At 48.2% G+C, this 23096-nt stretch overlaps 1 protein-coding gene across 2 annotated transcripts in view; it reads right to left on the bottom strand.

Annotated features, from left to right (window-relative positions):
• Positions 1-5545: 5545 nt before the first annotated feature.
• Positions 5546-23096, bottom strand: part of EIF3D (eukaryotic translation initiation factor 3 subunit D) — a 95697-nt gene continuing 78146 nt past the window's right edge. For both annotated transcript variants that reach the window (XM_085601412.1, XM_085601413.1), the window contains exons 13-16: positions 22776-22918; positions 22163-22355; positions 12778-12868; positions 5546-5665 (exon numbers count right to left, since the gene is read on the bottom strand). In XM_085601412.1, coding sequence (XP_085457538.1) covers positions 5652-5665; positions 12778-12868; positions 22163-22355; positions 22776-22918 — 441 coding nt within the window. In that variant the 3' untranslated portion in view covers positions 5546-5651. The remainder of the gene's footprint in view (positions 5666-12777; positions 12869-22162; positions 22356-22775; positions 22919-23096) is intronic.

Here is a 23096-nt window from a genome sequence, read left to right as displayed (position 1 = left end):
TCTCTCAGTTTCTGACTGGCTCCAAGCCAGCTGCTACCACCAGACGGTTTCTGGACCCCAGGGTAGCGAGCCCTCCGCTCTCTAGGTCTAGATATAAAGCGCATCCTGGGCAGAGAGGTCATGCCTCCTCCACCAGGATGGGGAGGGTCCTCAAAGAGGGAGCTTCAAAGGCCTGCCTCACCTGCTCCCAGCAAACTGGCTCCCACCTATTTGGGTGCGAGAACGGACAGGAAAACTTTGCTAGGAAGGGAGGTGTACCATCTGTGCCAACCACGCCACTCAGGTGGAGGCGAGGCAAAGCCCACATCTCAGTCTCTGCCATCTTGTAGATGAGGGGACCCCTCCAATCAGGAAGAGGCGTATGCCCCCCTCCCACTGGAGGGAGGCATTCCAGGGGGTGTAGACACACCAGGGAATGGACCCATTTGTCCCAACCTGCACACCCCTGTAACACCACCAAATCTAGTATTTAGGGACACCCCTGAACCTTGCCTCTTCAGATTCGACGTGACCAGGACAGAAGAGCCGTGCTGATAAAGTGGACAACAACTCCTTTGGCCCCAGCCCTATCAGCCGGTCTCCTGCTCTGAAACCCCTTCGAGCTGAACCCAAGGCGTGTCCTGCAGCCAGCAGCCTCAAAGAACCCCGGAGACCTGCCCTGCCTTTCCAAAGAATTCTGAACTCCCATGGACACCGGATGTGTCCAACACAAACCCAAGCACGGACTCAAGGTACAACTGGATTCGCGAGTTCTCATCACTCTGCACCGGACACCCAGAGTAAGAGTGGCCCAATACCCTAGCGAGGTCCCCCCCGGTGACCCTGACCTGTGATCCAGCATTGGATGGCCTCCACCACCCTTTCCCTCGACACCTGCAGCCTCATCCCGAAGGGTCCTCTTCCCCCCCCCCACCCCTTATGAGCGACTGGAACCAGTGAGAAGAACCTGAAACAAAAGGACACCCCTGCACCTGCTGCTACGGAGTCCTGAGGTGCGTGACTGACTGTGTCCAGCAACTCTTCATGATCATTCTCCAGTTGTTGGTTTCTCTTCGTCCCATTTTCTGGGTCCAGCCTGCTGTCCATTTCCACGACCAACATCCTCCATTGAAAAGCCTTAGGCTCTCGACACTGTCTGAGCAGCCGACCGCACCAGCGCCACTGGTGGTGTGGACATGGTGCCAACTTGGAACCCCTTTGTCCTGATCTTAACCCTAGGAGCTTGGCGCCTAAGACTGAGTGGCCTGCCCGTGAGCAGTCTCCAACCAAGGTGCCCCCTAGCCCTATTGGCTAACATTGGCACTCTGCACCCGGGTGTCCTAGTGCTGCTAGTGGTGCCCCTTGAATGCCAACTTGAACCTTGGTTCTACCCCCAAAAACTCCAATCCTAAAACAGTGTTGCCCACCTGTAAACTTGACACTTTGTTTTCTCCACAGGACTGAATGGTGGGGTTTCTCTGCAAATTCTTTTGAGTGTTGAACTGTCCTGTACTGCAACAGAGTAACTTAGGCCCTCACCAGAGTTAACCTGTTTAATCGATGTCCTGTGTTTAGACTGTTTTTCATGCCAAACTAGAAATGTAATCAAGAAGTAATCAAAGGGTAAATGCAAGCAATTTTGAACAGTTTACAAAGTTTTCTTAACTGTAAAAGTAATCTGAAAATTCCTACAGACCCAGTACTCACTATATTACTGAATGTATCATTGTATGAAGAGTTTAACTTAACGGCTACTAAGTAAATCTTGGTTCTAGAAATAAAGCAAAATAATAACTTTTTATACGAACAATTGTTCTGGATTTAGTCTTTGAGTGCGTGACATTCCTTGCCTGAGTGTGTACAGCAAGTAGTTAACACTACCCTCCTGATAAGCCCGACTGCTCAACCACTCTACCACAAAAGACATCTACTTTAGTCTCTGCTATACCTCTGAGGATCCACTGGACTCTTTACACACTATACCTTACTTTGGGATAGTTTATACAGAGCCAGTTTCACACACCTGGTCTCTCAGAGCGATCTCCTGTGCACCAATCATTGAAGGTTTTGTGGACATGGCATGTTGGATGGGACCAGCGTCCTTAGTGGTTCTTTATTGTGGACCCTTTGGTCTGGTTTGTATAGTTGACTTGGTTGTTGCTTAATGCCATATTGTCCCTATTTCAGGGCCTGTGCCCTGGACCATAGCCATCATTGTCCCAGATTTGTGGGTTATGCCGCATGGTTTCTTTTGTGTTTTGTATGACGTTTATGTTGATGTTGCGTTTTTAATATCTGTGTTCCACTGCTGATTTCCTTTATAATTTGTGTTCATATTTCTTTCACTGCCACTATAAGGTAGTCATTAATAATATTTGTTATCATGCTGTCCAGCGCTCTTATTTACAGATTGTGGTTTGGATTTATTTGGGCTTAACTTTTCAGATTCAGCTGCCTCTTCCACATCCCACTTAATTTGGCTTGCTTCTTCGTCTGTACTGACATTCGGAGCGTTGAGACACTAGATTCCGCAATATTGTCTTGTTTTTAATACAGGACATACTCTGGATTCTTGTTGACTGGTCATGGTTTTTTTTCTCTTGCTTTTGTCGCTTTTTTTTGCCTCCTCGATTGCCTCACTGTTTTTGTGTCGTTTATACTTATACCTACTGTTGGGGTCTCATCCTCATTCAGGGTTACTGTACCCAATTGCTTCTTTTTCAGAAGCTCCGTTTCTTTCCCTGTGGGTTCACAAAATTCCTTAGGTTTCCTTTCCCCTGTTCACAGGGTTCCTGAGATTTCTTTTCGTGGTTTTTGTTATATTCAATGTTTTCTTGTGGTTGACAACAATTGGTGTTGGGTTGTTGGCTAAATTGGCTTTTTTAATACTTATCTCCTCCAGGATTGTGGGAAGGGTACTTAACTTGTCGATAATCGGCCCACATAGGCATGTTGCTTGAAGTAGGAAGTGAATTGCTTATACTCTTACTATTAAATCACTGAGGTTTCCAAATTTGGTACTAATACCCGAGATGTACGTGGCGACTATATTCATTAAGTCTATTTGGATATCTAATTTGTCTGACTGCATTACCAGTGCCTTAGTTGAGGCTTGTAAAGTATGTAGTAACGAAATGTAGAGGCCAAGCAGACATCATAATTCTCCACCTGAATGCCCTTTTGCTTTTTCTGTACTGCACTTTGATTTTGGTTCTCTTACATCTGTGCCTAAATGCGGAATGTCCAAGGCAGTATCAAGTAATATTGGAGCGAATTTACTACTAATGGCACTATTGTTGTTTGGTTCCATGTCGTCCTTTATTACTGCTTAATACTCATTTGATAAGATATGATCGTATTTTTGTTTTCCAGATCCTTTAATTATACACTCCTAATTGATCATTTTTTCTTCCATAGCTTGTAGGAGTTCCCCATTGCCAGCAAGAGATAGATCTCAACCAGGAGTTCTCTATGCCATCCGATTGTACAGTAACATCTGCATTTAACCCCTGGGGAATCTTCTGGTATATGGTTATTCTTGGCGTGGAATGTGCGTTTTATATCCTGTGAAATTGAGATCTGGTTTTTAAATTTCTCAATCTCTGTGTTTGCCATTTTCCACTTCAAATAGGTTTTATGGGTGTATCTTTTCTCGCTTCAGCAGTAATTCTATCTACAATGGCTAGCGGGGATCATGCAGTGTGCAATTGTGCCTTTTTGGATGTTGATATATTGTCCCCTTTCTTTTTTAATAGGGTGTCTGATCCCTCTGTCTTCTCTGCCCCGTGGCTGGTTACTTTACCCTCTTGATCTTTTTATGTGACCTGTGTTATATCTGATGATAACTGTTTTGCTTGAAGATGTACTTTCTGTGGGGCCAGGGATGGCAAGAGTCCTGATACATTTCCTGGCGTTGAATAAATTACGGCCCCTGGATCTTTTGGGAAACTGAACTTTGAACATGTGTTCGGTTTCCTAAACATAGTTAATATTGGCGATATGAGAGGGCTCCTTTGGGTATCACTTGGCTTTATTGCATTTGTAATCTTATTCATTTTTATTTTTCTGCGTGCCTGCTGCCGATTAGAAATTCTGCCTAGGTGTCTTATTCTTCCCGATCTCATTCGTTGGTGGATCTCTTGGAATCTCTCCTATGATGTTTCTGGAGGTTTCTAGTTGGACCTTTGCTCCTTGTGCTTGGTCCTTTTGGTATTTACCTGCTGCAGGGGGTTTTCAGGCTGGAGCACAGCTCACCAGAGCGCTCACAAGCAACACCCAATCCTGGTTGAGTCTCTTCCGTATTTGCCCCGGTGTCCTGCCAGGGGCCGATACTGCTGCAGCGCTCCTCCTTTTTGTATATGTTGAGCCCCCGTTAAACCCCTCTTTGGTTAGTGGCCTTGGGGGTTTGTAATGCAGACTGGTTTGAAGAGGCGCGAGAGGTGCGGTGAGTAGGCCTCCTCTTCCGCAGACAAGTCGCACCAGCCTAATACCGGCCGCTTCTGCACCCGTGGGGAGCCAGCGACTCATGACACTGCCCTAGTAGTCACTTCTCTCCTCACACCACTGGGCGGCCACAGGTGTAATCCTGAGGTAATGGTGTTACCGCCACCGGGATTGGGGTAAACAGAGACCCTGTTTTGTCACAGGTTTTTGAAGGGGGGGGGGGGGGGGGGGGGGGTGGCAGGGAGCCAGGAGCTGGATGCGGCAGTCTGATAATTCTGGGACATCAGTACACTCAGTCAAGGAGTTTTAACACTGCATTCGCGTCAACTTTCTACACCACATCACTTCCACACCAGGAAGTTTGCACTGCTTTGTGTCACAAAGCCCTGCAACTCTGTGGAGTGGGGTTCCCAAAGTCTTCTGCCATACATCTTCCTTAAGATACAGAACTGTTAAATCTGTCTAGGATTCAGCTCTGGATATTTAGTATTTCTATGTGCTCCCCAAGAGCCTGTGGTTGTAGAACCTATTACGCTGCGAGAGGACGGAGCATAACAGTTTTAAAGAACAGATGTGCACTTTTGTCACTACAGAGAGTAGGGTACAGGGTTGCCAGCCAAGACTACAGAAACACGAGGTGCAAACTGTAAGCAAATCACGGAACTAAACCATGAAAAAGGCAACTGGTAAAAATCTACAGAGTAAGCAGACAACTAAAGCCTTCTGATGAACTAAAGAGCTGAAAAACAAGAATAAAAGGCGGCTAACCGTCGATGCAGACATTTGAGGATTTCCCTTCAGAGTGGCTACTCAAAGTATAGCTGAGCTGGGGCAGCGTCACATGTGCTTTACGCTGCAGCATATGGGACACTTTTTTACTTTTGTTTAGATACTGTGATATTGCGACTGTTCACACTGGATACACAAGTAAGGCCTAACTTCACTTCATCAATGTCCCTAAAAATGGGGGTAAACATTTTTAAGATAAGGTGGGAGTTGCGTTTTGCAGAGCAGGACTGAGGCTTTTCCTAAATGCATAGAGTAGACCATATACAACTATTACCCATACCTGAAGCTTAAACAGCAAGTTCCAACCAGACAAGGAAGAAATACAGATCAAACAGTCAGCTCAAATAATCTTTATTTTTGTGCTATTAAGAGTCATGGTTTTGGAGTTGTCGCCAGTAAAAATATAGTGGCTGCTTCTCCGTGTCGGTGGCATTGGACGCTCAGCTCTCCTCTTCTGAAAGAAAAATAGACAATGTTCCATAAAACAAAATGCGCAGAGAACAGCTACGGCGAGTTGGGTAGAACTTCGGTGACCCTGAAAGTTCTGGGAAGGGGGTAATGACAAGCTCCTGGAGTCTGTAAACTTAGCGGGAACCGACAGTGAGATATTCCAGTTTAAAGGGTTCACAGATTAAGAAACGCGTTACTTACCTGTAACAGCAGTTATCCAGTATTGGTGTCTTTCATAGATTCACATGCCTGAATCATTCCCCAACGTCGAGACGGGAGCCTCCGGTACATAAAAAAGTAATGTCCTATAGACATACATAGAGAAAAATAGGCCTAAGGGCCTCCCCTTAGCAGCCTATCCTAGTCCTTATGTAAAAAGGACCAAACTCTTAGAGTCAGCCAATCAGCTATCACCTCCCTCTAGAACCTTCCTGGCAGGAGCCTCAGTCCCTCAGATTTTCGTACGCACCAAGCTAGGTAGGCGTAATATAGTTAGAGAGAGACGCGAGTCCTTCCAGGGGAGGCGGGAGGGTTGCATGTGAATCTATGAAAGACACCAATACTGGATAACTGCGGTTACAGGTAAGTAACGCGTTTCTTATCCAGTATTAGGGGTGTCTTTCATAGATTCACATGCCTGAATCAGAGTAGTTAGCAATACATTATGCACATTTCTAATGTAGCATGCCATATAGATATTTGAGATAATACACATATTACCATATCAGTTTGAAACATTGGCATACGTCAAAACAGTAAATCAGTAAAGAATGTGCATACCAGGATGGCGGGATGTTGGAAGGCTCACCTCACTGGAATAGATGGCGAAGCACCGCCTGGCCCACTGCCGCATCCTTCATAAGTTCGGCATCTAGGCAGTAGTGTCTGGAGAAGGTGTGCGGTGACTTCCACGTCGCTGCTCTACAGATGTCCAAAATCGGCACTCCAGCGAACAGCGCTGCTGATGTGGACATCGTTCTGGTGGAGTGCGCTTCCACCCTGTCTCTCAAAGGCCGTCCGGCCCCGTCATGGCAGAATGCTATTGCTGAGGAGATCCACCTTGAGATGCTCTGTTTTGTTAGAGGCATACCCAACCTTGGCCTACTGTAGGCCACAAATAGCTGTGATGACTTCCTGAAGCTCTTTGTTTTGTCTATGTAAAACTTAAGACACCTTTTGAGATCCAGAGAGTGGAGTGTCCTTTCTGCTGCCGTGGTAGGGTTCGCAAAGAAGGAACGTAGAACCACCGGCTCGTTGAGGTGAAAGTCTGAAGGCACTTTCGGTATGAACTTGGGATTTGTCCTCAGCACCACCCTGTCCTGTTTGAACTGCATGAAGGGTTCTGAATGGAGAGAGCTTGCAGCTCGCTGACTCTCCTGGCAGATGTTAGAGCGAGCAACAGAGCCGTTTTCCATGAGATGTACTTGATGGAAGCTCGATGAATGGGCTCAAAAGGGTGCTTCATGAGTTGGTTAAGGACCAAGTTGAGGTGCCACGTCGGTGGGACCCGTCGAGGTCTTGGGAAGGACCTATATAGCCCCTTGAGGAACTGTTTGATAAGCCTACTGGACCAGAGAGACGGGCCTTTGTAAGTCCTGGTAAAATGTGAAATTGCCGCTAGATGCACCTTTATGGATGCATGCGCCAATCCCGACTGTGCCAAGTGTAGTAGATATGGCAATATCTGTTCAGGTGTGATATGGAGTGGTCTCAGGCCTTTCTCTAAACACCATACGCAGAAGCGCTTCCATTTGAGAGAGTAGGTTTTGTTGGTACTGTCCGCCCTCGCTTTTGCTAGCACGTCCCTGCAGTCCTGCGGGATGTTTAAATGGCAGAACTCTCTGTGCTCAGGAGCCAGGCCGATAACCTGAGCGATTGCAGGTTCGGGAATTGCACCTGCCCCTTGGACATCGTCAGCAGGTTCGGGTGCTGTTTTAGACGAATCGGTGTCCTGATGGAGGCGATGAAGGTCCGAGAACCAGTGCTGCCTCGGCCAGAACGGGGCAATTAGGATCAGGGTACAAGGCTCCGCCTTCTTCCTGAGGACCCTGGAAATCATCGGGACCGGCGGAATAGCGTACGCAAATACGCTGAACCAGCCTATGGAAAAGGCATTTCCGAGCGACCTTGGTTGGGGATGCCAGCTTGCGTAGCTTGGGCATTTGGCGTTCTCCCTGGTGGCGAACAGGTAGATTCCTGGGACTCCCCATTCTGAGAATACGTGTGTTAGCGAATTTGCGTCGAGTTCCCACTCGTGGGAGAGGGATTTTTGCCTGCTTAGGGCGTCTGCAATGGTGTTATCCTTGCCCGGGACATAGTCCGCTCTGAGAGTGATCCCATGGAGAACAAGCCAGTTCCAGATCTTTTGCGATTCGCGTGATAGAGGGAGCGAACGCGTTCCTCCCTGTTTGTTTAGATAGTGCATCGTCGTGGTGTCCGTTCTGACGAGCACCTGGGAGTTCTGGATGCGTGGTAAAAAGGCTTGCAGCGCTAGATACACAGCCCTCAACTCCAGAAGATTAATATGGAGATGTTGCTCCTGATCTGACCATTTGCCACTCACTCTGAGGTCCTGAAGGACAGCTCCCCAGCCCGCCAGAGATGCATCGGTGGTGATCACAAGTGGCGCTGCTGGAAGCAGGAACGGCAGTCCCATAGACAGATTCCTGTAATCTTTCCACCATTCGAGGCTTTTGGATATTCGCGGTGTTATCCTCACAATGTCTTCGAACGAACCCGTACTCTGAGTCCACTGGTTCGTGAGGGCTTCTTGCAATGGACGCATCCGAAGCCTGCAGTGAGGGATGAGGACTATACAAGAAGACATCATTCCCAGGAGTGATTTGAAGGTGCGAACTCTTAGGGACTTCCTTGATGCCACCGCCGTGGCCAGCGATATTATCTTGTTTTTTCTTTCTTCTGAAGGAAATGCCCTCGTGCATTCCGTATTCAAGGTCGCCCCGAGGAAGGTGATGCTTCTTGTTGGGGACATATAGGATTTCTGAAGATTGCGAGTCAATCCTAGATGTTGGAAAAGATTGGTACAGGCGTTGGAGGATTTGGTTGCGCCTGCAGCTGTGGGTGCCTTTACCAGCCAGTCGTCGAGGTAGGGGAAGACTTGGTGACCCATTTGACGCAGGAAAGCTGCCACAGGAGAAAGGCACTTGGTGAAAATCCGCGGAGCGGATTTGAGGCCAAACGGCAGGACCTTGAATTGGTAGTGCTGTCCTGCCACCTCGAAACGTAGAAACTTCCTGTGCCCCCTGAGTATCGGGATGTGATAGTAGGCATCCGGAAGATCCAAGGATGTCATGAAATCTCCTTTTTCTAGAATGCCTAGAATTTCTTGGAGAGTTACCATCCTGAACGACTGACTCTTCAGGAAAGAGTTGAGTGCCCTGAGATCTAGAATGGGCCTCCACTTCTTTTCTTTCTTGCGTATCAGAAAGAAGCGGGAATAGAATCCTTTCTCCCTCTGAGCCGATGGAACCCGCTCGATCGCTCCTTTCTTCAACATCTCCGATATTTCGCGGAGTAGCAGTCACAGATGTTTGTGTGGGAACCTGCGGGGAGGGGTTGCAGGTGGGATGGTGTTAAATTCTAGGGAATGGCCGAATCTTAGGAGTTGGAGTACCCAGCAATCTGTGGTGATGAGGCGCCAATTTTCCAGGAAATGGGTCAATTTTCCTCCAATTTGTAATGAGGGAGATGGTATCTGGACTGGCTGGAGTAACTGGTCACTGGCGTCCGCCGGTGCCCCTCTTTTGGTTCTTACCCCTGAAGTTAGATCTTCCATACGAAGACTGCCGACCTTGTTGCTGCTTCTGCTGGTACTGGGTCTTATTCTGGAAGGAATACGAAGACCTATTCTGGTAGGATCCTCTGTAGGAGGATTGGCCTCTAGATTTGTTGCCCCGAAAGGACTGATTCCTTGCCTGCAAGGTTCCAAGCGCTCTAGCCGTGTCAGTGTCCTTCTTGATAGCTTGGAGCGCCTCATCAATTTTATCCCCGAAAAGATGTTGTCCGTCGAAGGGCATGTCCAGTACCTTCGTCTGCACTTCCTGCCTGAATGATGTTGCCTTCAGCCATCCCTGCCGGCGTAGGACTGCAGCCCCAGCCAGTTGACGAAAGCCTGTCATGGCCACGTCTATGGCACAGTCAATGATCTCGGCCGCCGAGGTTTGGCCCTCCGAAAGTAGTGCCTTGACCTCCTCCTGAACTGCGCTTGGCAGCTCTGCTAAATATGGGGCTATATCCTCCCAAAGTTGGCGGTTATAACGCCCTAACAGGGCTATGGAGTTGGCCACCTTGATGGTCATTGCCGAAGTGGTCGAAAACCTTTTGCCAATTGTGTCCAATTTTCTGCCTTCCTTGTCCGGTGGGGCTGACAGAGGAGAGGAAGGATTACGAGAATTTTTCTGGGCCGCTTGGGTCACGACCGAATCCGGTTTCGGGTGTCCATTAAGGCAAGCTGGTGCCGTGGATGGAGCTTTGTACTTTTTATCCAGGCATGGAACAACCGCCGGTACGGAAGCCGGCGTCAGCATTAATTTCTTTCCCTGGTCCCAGAGAAAGTCAATGATAGGGATTGACTTCGTCGTCTTCTTCGTCTGCTCCTTAAAGTCATGCAAGAAGCACTCAGTCTCCGTCGATTCCATGACCATATGAAACCGCGTCGCTGCTCGTTCAACTATCTTATGAAAACCGCCAATATCCACTGGCGGTGAATCAGCTTGGCGCGGTTGTGGGGAAGGTGGGGAGGATGCCACATACTCCTCCTCCTCATCCTGGTCCGTGTGGTCTTCCTGGACCTCCCCCTCTTCCATCTCCTCAGGCTCCTCATCCGATGACTATCACCTGAGGTGGCGGTTTCACGTGGCAGACCTGAGTCGCTGGTCGTGATTGCTTTGGGGCTGTCGTTGGTGGAATTGTAGTAGGCACTGGGCCCCCTGTGTCCAGTGCTGGCGATTCCGGGAAACGTTGCTTGTAGTCCCGGATAAGGTATTTGAGGTCATTAACGATCAACAGGGGAAGGCATACCATCGGGGTGACCTCCGTGCGAACCTGTTCCTGGACGGGGCGTTCCTGCCCGCTCATCTCCTCCTGCTCAACGTCCGTGCTTTGACATTTGACGTACAGCTCAGAAGGGGAAGTAGCCTGATCAAAGAGCTCTTCTTCCGACTCCTCACTCTGAAGAATCTCCATAGGCAAATTGGTTTGCACCTTACTTGGAGACGTCGTTTCCGGTGTAATCTGTGGTCTGGTCAGTTTGCCAGATGCCGATACCTCTACAGGAACCGGCATGGTTTTCGCCGACGGCATCTCCGTCGACGATATTCTCCTCGTCGACGATGTCTTCGTCGACGATGCGCTCGTCGTCGACGCCTCCGCCGTCGACTCTTCCGTCGACGGTGGACTCCTCCTCATCGACGATGTCGTCGACGGGACAATCTTCGTCGTCGACGATGACTTAGACGCCGGTTTTAGCAGTATAATAGACGAAATAGGAGTACCTGCTGACGACGATGAAGGGGTGGTCGTCGTCGACGAGAAAACGGACGACGCTGTCGTTGTGGACACGGTCGTCGTCGCTGTGGAGACATGACCTGGCGCCCTTTTTTGCGCTGAGGAAGGTGTCGCAATTTTGCTGGCCGACAGGGTAGGCTTCTTAAAAGTCAGAGAGTCCTTGTCAGACACTGAAGATTTCGAAGATCTTGCCTCTGAAGACTTCTTGTGTGTCTTCATAGGAGGAGCGGCTGAGGGGCCAGGAGACGTCACTCTCGGCATCTTCAGGGAGACTTCAGAGGTTCCGGAAAAGCTCGCCTCTGAGAATACCACACTCTCCCTGTCCTTGAGCCTGTCCAGCCAGATAAGCAGACGACCCTCTCTGTCTCTCAAGGTCTTGTGAGGGAAAGACCTACATATTTTACAGTCCTTAGGGACGTGGTCCGGATAAAGGCAATACAGGCAGAGGTCATGCTTGTCGTCCACATGAAGCCTCTTCTTCCCACATGAAGAGCAAGCCCTGAAAAGGGCTTTCTTCTGGGATTCAGACATGCCAGGAGTTTTAGAAGAAATAAACACTCACTGCAGTAATAAGAGGCCTGAAGTGGTCTGCGTTCAATCCTTGAAGTAGAAAGCCACCAAAAAAGTGAACAATCTGGTTTGAAAGAAATCCTGAGGAGAACTCAGGCTGGAGACTCCCTAGCACAACGTGCGGTAGAAAATCTGAGGGACTGAGGCTCCTGCCAGGAAGGTTCTAGAGGGAGGTGATAGCTGATTGGCTGACTAAGAGTTTGGTCCTTTTTACATAAGGACTAGGATAGGCTGCTAAGGGGAGGCCCTTAGGCCTATTTTTCTCAATGTATGTCTATAGGACATTACTTTTTTATGTACCGGAGGCTCCCGTCTCGACGACGGGGAATGATTCAGGCATGTGAATCTATGAAAGACACCCCTAATACTGGATAACGCTGGGTTACCATATGCTTTCAAGTAATGCCAAACTTTCCACACAAATGAACTTTTCAATTCAAATGAACTACAATTCCCAGCATGCAACAGTGAGATGAATTAAAGTGTCCAATTGAAAAGCAACATCATTGTAGCAGTACTATGATAACCATAATTCAAGATACAAATTCAGGGCCCTGAACACTGGCTAAAAGCTACAGCACCTTATTTCTGTGCTGCTTCAGAACATGGACAATGGATCACAAAAGAATGGATATAAACTGGCGTAATATGGGGGGTTAGCTAATAGGTAGGTTCAAATCTGGCCAAGATGAGTGTCCACTGAGAGAGCAAGAGTGAGAAGGTTGGACAGCAAGAGGGTGAAGAGTAAGTGAGAGGGAGGGAGGGCAACAGAAAAAGGGCAAGGGCGGCCACTGCAATGTCTGGGAATTTGTGGTTGGGTTCCAAGTCTCCCCATTATTGGGAACAGGGAAGCTCACTTGTGCTCTATTGTATGTTGTATACAGGACCACCACTGTTTCAAACTATGGCCTAGGTGTGCTTAGCAGTGTACTTTTAAGGTGGGAAGGGATAGAGGGAACAAACTGCAGCTAGGAGTTGTCCACCGATACCCACCGATAAGGTCCTTTACTATCTACATACCTTCTGCTTCTTCCTCCTCCTCCTCATCATCATCATCTTCCTCATCTGAGCTGAAGGTGCCCTCTGGCAAGCTGTAGATTCTGATTACTTGCTGAAAAGAAGAAGCAAAGTTTTCCTGAGTAAAATAATTTCTTACACATGCATTTTTTTCTTTTATTTCCACATATTATGACATTTGAAGGCATTTCTACATTGTATTCTAAGAGACGTAGTCGCCACCTACTGTAGATTTTGGATCTAAAGAAAACACCAGAAACGTGGGTGGAGCAGCAAAACTGATCTCCCTCTTACTGGCTATCACAGTGGACACACATGAACAGAGCACTCCAGTGTTACTACTCAAACATCACTGCCAGGAGCACCATCCAACCTCTTGGACAATCACCCCCGAAGACCTAATCCACAACACACTTATAGAGCATCACTTGAACATTATAACGCAGCCAGTCAACAAAACCAGAGTCCAAAATCCAAACTTTCCAACGTCACTCCTTTCACTCAAGACTCAGACGCTGTGAGGCCTTTTACAAAATGAATTCAAGATCAGTGAGGTGGCCGAAGTTGGAGGGAAAAATAAATTTAATCATTTAAGGGACCGGTCTACAAGGGTGCCAATATGTTACACTTACCTGGTAATTCTGAGACTTTAGACAAGAACTGTGTGCCAGTTATTAATCCTCGTCAAAAAGCTAAAATCCTTATGAATCCAGAGGTTGTCCTCGTAAATTAAAAAAAAATAGAGGCTCTGGATGGAATTCTAGAGTCTGGGGAATGGACTATATGGAGGTTGGATGGTACCTGCATCTGAGGCCCAGTTGGTGGGGTGATGACACAGGATCTGATACTTGGGGAGGCGGCGATCTATGCACAGATATGAATTCAGCAGCCCACATGCCTCGAACAGAATAAATACTATAAATAGATTACATAAGCAAATAAACTCATGCCCGGTTTCACCAGCCCTAGAGGTTTATCGTGCGAAAGAGCACAGAGTGCGGTGCTTTATGGTGCGGACATCTGGGGCTATACAGATGTCTATCCTTTATCTATTGCTGAAAATAAATTAGTAAGAAAGCTAGTTTCTGTCCCAATGAGCACCCCTTTAACTCTACTATATTTTGATTTAGGACTGAAGAGAATTAATGACCTGGCAGCATCTAAAACCCTAATGTATTAGGTTTGTCTCTAGTCTACAACAGAGTTAAGTGATTACAGAGATGCGCTCAAATATTTGTTAAATATAATCGGCTCAAAATAAGTTCCCCCCTGGCTTAAATGTGTGTCAAATTGATTCAAGAGGCTGGATCTTAACGAGTTCTGGGAAGCGCCAAATGCTAGATATTGAGTCGACATGAACTTGAAAACTTGCTACAGGGCACATATACATGAACGTTACATAAGAAAATGATCATTGACTAATGTGTACCTTGATTTTAAATTGGTCCCGCTCTTAGAGACATTTTTAGACTCAATATCTCTGCCCTTAGCCAAAAGCCTGTATGTTCGTTAAGTTATTCTACCATTGAGATATTTTACCAACAAATGGAATAAGGATCTGGTCACAAGCCTTTGTCCAGCATGTGGTTTGGACCGCGAGTCACATTTAATATTTTTCTGTTTAGAATACCTTGGGTCTCGCTGTAAATTGATTCATCCAATATGTTGGTCCTTGGCTTGACAAGATATCTAGTAGCCCATAGAATCCTAAAAAGTTACATATCTCCGGTTATTGTCTTTGCTATCAGCAAATTCTTACAGGCTGTTTGGTACAGGTGCAGAACATTTTTGAAAGAAATAGTATGCTGATACATGTTCTGTGCCAAATATAAATGCAATCTTTGCACTACAAATTAATGTACAATTACAATGCTTGTAAGATTTCTTGCGGTTTTAAATCTTTGATTAATTGCTCATTTGAACTCAACCATAAGCTGTTTATGTATTGATTGATTACTCAAATGAATGAAATGTGTATTCATAAAAAATATAAAATGATTCGGGCATGTGCCATTTTTTGCTTATTTATAAAGATGTATATTATTGCATGCATACTTAGATGGTTCGTGGCAACCAAAATAAAGTATTTCTTCCTCTATAGCCAGCTCTTTTTTTTGTCAGAACCTCACCATTGTTCAGGTATTTTATCAGGTAACCTAAATCCTCCTGAGAGCGATAAACTTGAAGATGGCTCCTTGTGTTATCAGCTAATCACTAGAACCCCCATCAGAGGGTTTCTAATGAGGTCTAGTAGCGGTCTGATAAAAGTATTATTTACCCCTTGCATGCTCATGACGAGCTGGACTCATGGCATGTCATGGCACACAGTGCTCGTGTGCTCATGACGAGTCCAGCTCGTCATGAAACATCGCAATGGAAGAGCTTACCAAGGCCCCCCACCCCCCCCCCCGGTTTCCCTGAAATGACGATCGGCGCGGACGTCGCTTCAGTGAAGCCGAAACTGAAATGAGCCAAGATTAAAGGGGAAAATCTCCCCTTTCCAATGGTACCCCTCTCCAGTGGATCCCTGCTTGGGGATCGCCACAGGAGGGCGATCCCCAAGCAGGGATCCACCCACTAGACACCAGGGAGGGGGGAGTGGCCCCTTGGGCAAGGGCCTTTGCTCCCCCAATTTATTTTGGCATACTTTAGTCTTTTTGCAAAAAGCCCACTAGACACCAGGGAAATTAAAACAAGCATTTACAATGCAATGGTCTCGGCAATATTATAGGTAGAGCTATTGGTATTGCTCATTTTTTTTATTTTTTTTGTATCCCTAACTAAATGGCATTGTCATTTCTATTGGCATTAGCTTTTTTTTGCATATGTGATACCTATCGCATTAGCAGAGAGAGAGTGAGGTAGTGAGATAGAGAGTGAGGTATTTAAATAGAGAGTGAGGTAGTGAGAGAGAGTGAGGTAGTTAGAGAGTGAGGTAGTGAGATAGAGAGTGAGGTAGATAGTGAGGTAGTGAGATAGAGAGTGAGGTAGATAGAGAGTGAGGTAGTGAGAGAGTGAGGTAGTGAGAGAGTGAGGTAGTGAGAGAGTGAGGTAGTGAGATAGAGAGAGAGAGTGAGGTATTTAAATAGAGAGTGAGGTAGTGAGAGAGAGTGAGGTAGTGAGATAGAGAGTGAGGTAGTGAGAGAGTGAGGTAGTGAGAGAGTGAGGTAGTGAGAGAGTGAGGTAGTGAGAGAGTGAGGTAGTGAGAGAGTGATATATAAGCATAGAGTGATGTGATGTAGTGAGCTAGAGAGAGGTAGTGAAAGAGAGAGTGAAAGTGAGTTAGTGAGATAGAAAGAGTGAGGTAGTGAGATAGAGAGTGAAGTTGTGAGCTAGAGAGTGAGGTAGTGATGTTTTGAGAGAGAGAAGTTGTGGGGTAGTGAGATAGAGTGGAGTAGTGAGGTAGAGAGAGTTATGTAGTGAGAAAGAGTGAGGTAGTGAAACAGTGATGTAGTGAGGGAGAGGGATGTTGTGAGGTAGTGAGATGTAAGCAGAGTGGTGTTGTGATGTAGTGAGATAGAGAGAGGTAGTGAAAGAGACAGTGAAAGTGAGTTAGTGAGATGTTGCAGAGTTCTGATCCCGTGATGAGGAGCACACACGCTGCTGAACTTGGCTCCGGTGGGAGTATAACTTTTGCTTGTTTTCGTGTGAAGTGTTTGTGCAAGTTAAGTTTGCACATTCACGCTGGAGCAGTTTAGGGCAGCAGGCATGAACCTTGGATACTTTGTGTTTCTGACACTTTAAGCTTCACATTTCGAGCCAGGTGGAGAGGATTGGTATTTAAAGCAACAAGTAAGGAGTTATTAGAAAGAATTAACACAGTGAGTTCAAACTGCGGGACAGCCCTGCACATTTCGAAAAGCCTGGCACAGAAGTAAATAGATGACATACAGTAAGCACATTTCGAGCCAGGTGGAGAGGATTGTTCAAATTTAGAAGGACACCTAAAAATTCTAAAATGTACAGACCTGCAAGAGCTGGTATCCATTTGCAAGAGAGGAGAAAAGTCGAGCAATGGCCTACGATTGGATTTTCGCTAAAAACTGAAGTATCATAAACGAAAATAATAAAAAGTAAAAGAAATGTGGTCAGCAGAGAGGAGCTGGAATGGCATACGTCAGTATGATAGCTGAGCTCTTGAATACCATTGATTTAGGTTTTAGAGCAATACGAATCAAAAATACAAGCCTGATAAATGACACAACGATTCTGAAAGTTTAAATGTCCGCACTCCAATTAAACTGAAGGGCAATCTTGGAAAAGAAGATATCGGTGTAAGTTATTTTTAAAACTACATTGATTTACTCGCTCGAAACGGACACGCTGCCAACATAACATGGATGGCACACTGGGTTAAGTTCGCTGCTAAAACACTAGTTTCTTTGGGTCACAAGTTCCAGCCACATCAAGGACCACCCATCCGTCTTAGTTTGGTAAATAGGAGAACAAATGCATTGGGTAATAGCACTCCATTATTTACAGCGCTCAAACGGTAATAAAGCAGTATGGAGCGCTATATGAAAAACAAGTTCACATTAGATATAGCTTACACCACGCAGGAGCCAGCGTGGGAGTCTGTAACCAACACCATCTCTCCGGCGGGATCACTGCGAGTCCGGGGAAATGCCAGCTCCGGAGGCACAAGGGGGAAAGGCGTCCAAAGCACGGTGCGGATCCCTGCTCGTCGAACTGGAGCCTGCCCCGGCAGCGCCGCCACCAGCACAACAACACGGCGCCGGACGGATGGATCCTCACGGCCAGACGACAGCCAAAAAATGGCGGATGGAAGCTTCGAAATTTTCGGATTCGGGGGCGTGTTCCTGCTGTTCGAAAAAGGGCGTGGCTAAAAAGTGGAAAGAACAGCACGGAACACGCCCCCGAATCTGAAAAAGACGGAGCCTATTTGGAGGGACGGCTCTCTCTTCCAATGGCTGGCCTCCGTTTAGGAAGCCAGCCAATGGAGGAGAACCAAAAAGAGAGGCGGGCTAATAAGCCACTCTCAGAAACATAAGATCTCCGGACTTCCGGTTCTGCCTTCGGCAGACCAGATGGTCCCTCGACCTAAAAACCACACCGTGGATCCCGCCGCCACGCTCACTGACCCCGCCCCCATTGCACGCAGCATCACAGTTCCCATACTTTACCACTGCTCATAAGTAAGAATATTTTGCATATAATTTTCGTAAAACCAATAGATCTTGACTAATGACAGACTTTAAAACATAGCCCTGTCAAAGGCTTCAGATCTTCGCTCTCCGGCTCCCTGGGTGGGATTTTCTATCAACACATTTCTAAAGCACCCAGCTTTGGGTTCTTCCAACTTGCTCCGCCCCCTTTCAGTGACGTGAACCCTCAGCGAGGACACCCACGCCTCTATTACAGCAAGACCTTCCTTCTAGTGAGTCTGGTGACAGCTGTGCCCATGTCTCGGAAGAGGCAGAGATGGAATGTACTGAGGCCGGTGTGGGCATCGGGGGGCAGGACAAGGGAGACATGACGCGGGTTGTGCACTTCAAGCGCCGTCTTGGAGAAAGGGCCAAGTGCCACGCACACACTATCGCGCTCTCTCTTAAGCAGCACACACAGTCAAACAACACACAAGCAGACACACATCGACAGGCAGGGAGATGGACGACCACTCAAAGAGATGGGTGCAAGCAATCACGTATGCATCACACACCGGCAGGAATCTGTGCACGCACAACCTCACACACACAGACCACAAACTCACAGGCACAAACACGCACAGCTCAAAATACACAAATCCTCACCCACACAGGCGGTGCTTTAAATGGGAAAATAAGGGCGGCCCTCACCCAAACGAGGCACGGAGTTTGGAGTTAAGGTGCAAGCACTTCTCTTCCATGCCGGAGGTTGGGAAATTGAGTACCAACAAAACTGTAACAGCATCATCGGTTATTTACAGTGCTTAAGCAATGAAGCATGAATCTAAGCGCTAAAAATAAAGTTTATCCTGCCAGTGAGGATTAGGCCACAATTGTCTGATAGCACACGTTTTGTGACCTGCCATTTATTTTGTAATAGAATAAATGCATTGTTAATGCGGAATGCTTGTCGACATATTTCGTTAAAAGTGACTTCATCTATTTCCATTCTTTAAAAGTGCACATGATAATGTGTCAGTTTGGAAACTGCCTTTTGTGAAAGATTGGTGTCTGCCGACAGCAGGGTTTGAGGGGTGCGAGGAAGTGCTGGCAGCGTTTTGATAACGGTGAGAGCTGGCCACAGAAGCACACACAGTGCAGGCACACACACTCGCGCCCAACGCTAGTGACGTCAGATGAACACGCACGTCGTTTGAAAGGTAATGTAGGACAGAATACTTAAGGCTGCACAGACCCCCGTTCTCCTTGCTACAGGGCTCTCTCTCCGTGTGCCCAGGGTCACACACAGTCAAGCGCCGTCTTGGAGAAAGGGCCAAGTGCCACACACACACACGGACACGCACACACTATCGCGCTCTCTCTTAAGCAGCACACACAGTCAAACAACACACAAGCAGACACACATCGACAGGCAGGGAGATGGACGACCACTCAAAGAGATGGGTGCAAGCAATCTCGTATGTATCACACACCGGCAGGAATCTGTGCACGCACAACCTCACACTTTCACACACACAGACCACAAACTCACAGGCACAAACACGCACAGCTCTCCGTGTGCCCAGGGTCACACACACAGCTGAAGAGCCCTGAACTCCCCTGATCCGTTGGGGTCTGAGCGTTCTCATCCAGTTCAGGTCACACAGACTGTTCCTCACTCACGTCTTGTGAAACCCGCGAAGCGGGTCATGCGCCGACCTTGGCCGACAAGACACGGCACTTCACCTGCACCGCTTGGAAGGTAGGTCGGGGCGCCTTGTGCTGATCTTCGCAGGGCTAGATTAGACCCTGCTGTCGGCCACGGTGTGACGCGGGCCCTCTCCACCCCTGGCAGGCCGAGGCAGCCCTGGTGAACTTCAGAGGAGCGCTGCTGGATTCTCAGCAGTAACTACGCATTGGGGTACACAGAGGCTCTATGTGCCTAGAAACCCCTCGGGAGCAGAGAGGCGCCTGCGCTGGTAGTCATACGTACCTAACCCGATCCTACCAAGCCCACCGGGCTAGTTATTTTTACAAGCTGGCTGTACTTAAATGTGACGCTGCGCGAGCCCTGACACCGATAATCGCTTTGCTCTGGCGCGGCCAAACGACAGCAAAAAAATGGCGGATGGAAGCTCCGAAACTTTTTCGGATTCGAGGGCGTGTTCCTGCTGTTCTAAAAGGGTGTGGCTAAAAAGTGGAAAGAACAGCAAGGAACACGCCCCCGAATCTGAAAAAGACGGAGCCTATTTGGAGGGACGGCTCTCTCCTCCAATGGCTGGCCTCTGTTTAGGAAGCCAGCCAATGGAGGAGAGGCAAAAAAGAGAGGCGGGCTAAGGAGCCACTCTCTGATACATTAAATCTCCGACTTCCGGTTCTGCCTTCGGCAGACCGGATAGTCCTCGACCTAAAAAATAAAAATAAGGGTGGGGGCTGCCCAAAGTGGGCATGCCCATGCCCCCACCCCCTCCTGCAATCACTACAGTCTTTCTGTCCCCCTGGGGGGCAGATGGGGCATTGGCCCCTAATCTGCCCCTTCGGGGGGCGGAAAGCCCACTTGACGCCAGGGATTATTTCACGCAATTTTTTTTAGGGTGGTGGCTGACTGAAACAGGCACGCCAGTGCCCCCACCACCATTACAGCCTGCCACGCCCCTGGGGGGGAAGATGGGGCAGTAGCCCCCAACCTGTCCCCCCCACCACCATTACAGCCTTTCGGCCGCAGTAGCCCCCAATCTGCCCCACCCCCACCAGAGGGGCAGAAAGCCCACTATCAACCATGGATTTTATTGCGCAATTGTTTTTAGGGTGTGGGCTGCCCGAAACGGGCACGCCAGTGCCGCCCCCCCCCCCCCCCCCCCAACAAAAATGACAGTCTTTCTGCCCCCCGGGATGTAGATGGGAGCTGTAGCCCCCAATCTGGGCCCCCCAGTAGGCACAGAAAGCCCACTAGAAACCATGGATTTTTTTGTTTTATTGGGGTAGGGGCTGCCCAAAATGGGCATGACAATACCCCCACCCCACCCCCAGAGAAATTCCAGTCTCTGCCCTCCAGGAGGGCAGATGGTGGCTGTGGCCCCTGGTCTGCCACCCGGGGGGGGGGGGGGGGGGGGAAGGCAGAAAGCCCACCAGGCGCCAGCGAGTACACAGGCTTTTTTATGCGTGGGGGCTGCCCAAAATGGTCATACCAATGCCCCAACCCCACAAAAAAATAGCCACAGTCTTTCTGCCTCTCTGGGTGCCGGCAGTCGCTCTGCCGGCACCCTAGGGAAACCTAGCAAACCTATACAGTTTGGAAAACTAGACACCCAGGGGAATCCAGGATAGGGTGACTTGACTGGCTCTCACCAGGTTCTGTTACCCAGAATCCCTTGCAAACCTAAAAATGTGTCCCAAAAAAACATTTTCCTCACATTTCTGTGGTGGAAAGTTCTGGAATCTGTGTGGGTCCACAAAATTCCACCCACCCCAAAGTCTTCCGAGAAAAATGGTACCTCACGTGCGTGGGTAGGCGTAGTGCCCGCGACAGGCAAGGGCCCAAAACAAAATTACCTAGCACAACACAACCTGGTTTTGCAGGGGGGGTGGGGGGGGGGGGGGGAAAGAGTCTCATGACTTTTCGGCCCCGGGCTTGGCGGCCATCTAGGGAAACCTACCAAACCCACACATTTTTTTAAACAATTTTGACACCCGGGGGAGTCCAGGGAGGTATGGCTTGCGTGGATCCCCCAACGTTTCCTTACCCAGAATCCCCTGCAAACCTCAATTTTAGCTGATAAAAATCACTTTTTTCACAAATTTTTGTGTGGGAAAGTTGTGGCATCACCAGGCGGACACAAATTTCCTACCACCCAGCGTTCCCCCGGGTGTCCCGATAAAAACGGTGTCTCTCTCGTGTGGGAGGCCCAAGTATCCGTGACAGGCAAGGGCCCAAAACGTATTGAGGTGACATCATTTTGATGTCGCCTCACTACGTTTTGGGCCCTTGCCTCACACGTCTGCTCAGGGAGCCGAAATCCTGCTGTCTTGAGAGTATGTACCAAAGAAGATCTGTGAATTGACCTGAAAGGCCACACAGGGGCCGTCACAATCATTCAAGCACCATCTGCCCTCTACCTGGTAACGGAGAGGGCAAGAGCCTAAAGGTCTAGAATGGGGCCGTTTCACCAAGACTTCCAACTGATGGATCAAAAGAGTCTGCTTAAACGTATTGAGGATCTCACTGGATGAGGCACCACTGCTATCATGCGATAGAGCACCTACACATTCGTGCCATTAGTTACCTTGTTGGGGTCCTTCAGGATAAGGTATTTCCCCTCGTCCAGCTTCATGCAAACATCAATCACACAGCGCAGGATGCCCCAGGTGTTCTCCATGCACAGGTTAATTTGGCTGGCAAACTCATTGGGTTTAAACTGCTGTGTGCCCAGGACGACATGTCGTGAGGAATCCTTCGTGTGATAGCGGGAAACATAGCTAGAATAAAGAAGAGGCATGGGAAAGAGGGAGAGTATGTCAATAAAGGACCATGATAGAGAGGGGGGGGGGGGGGGGGGGGGGGAGGCCCCAGTGATTTCCAGAACCATGCATGAGTGACAGCTATGATGACCAGATCTTACAGACCTACACATCTAAAGAACAAGCTGATGCTTTGACCAGCACAACAAGTAAGAAAAGGTAGTAGCAGTGCCTGAAGAGCGTCACAGATGCTCCTAAACCCCCCCATTTTGTCTCCCTCCTCTGGATCACCCTAACCCACATAGGAACACGTTAGATAAGCCCTATCTGACCTCTGCCCTGGAAGCCCACAGCTTTAATACAGTTTCAGATACTCCATACCATCTCCAGAACATTACCATTTCTAGTACCAAGTACCTTTCTTCTCAAGAACCTTACCCCAATTTCAGGTACTCGGATCCTGCCAGGAGGGCACAGCAAGTCCAGCGAGCTAGTTTGTAGCTGTTGTTTTTCAGCTCAGTGGCGATCACGGCTCCCCTCTGGGAGTCCAGTTTCTGACGCCAATCAACCCCATTGCAGTGCTGAAAAAGTCACACAAAAGGCACCTTGTTAGAAACTTTGAGGCACAATTGGAACACACAAGTGCTGGTGAGGTGTTAGACCACAGTTAAGACAAAGTTAGGCCCTTAAGCCAGAAGGTCAAATTCAGAAAGGTGGGAGTTTAGGGAAAGGGCACAACTTGGGGAGCATGACACCAGA

The sequence above is a fragment of the Triturus cristatus genome, chromosome 4_2 (assembly GCF_964204655.1).
Source record: "Triturus cristatus chromosome 4_2, aTriCri1.1, whole genome shotgun sequence".
Lineage (NCBI taxonomy): Eukaryota > Metazoa > Chordata > Amphibia > Caudata > Salamandridae > Triturus > Triturus cristatus.
The sequence above is the reverse complement of the archived record's forward strand: the minus strand, read 5'-3'. Positions and strand labels throughout refer to the sequence as shown.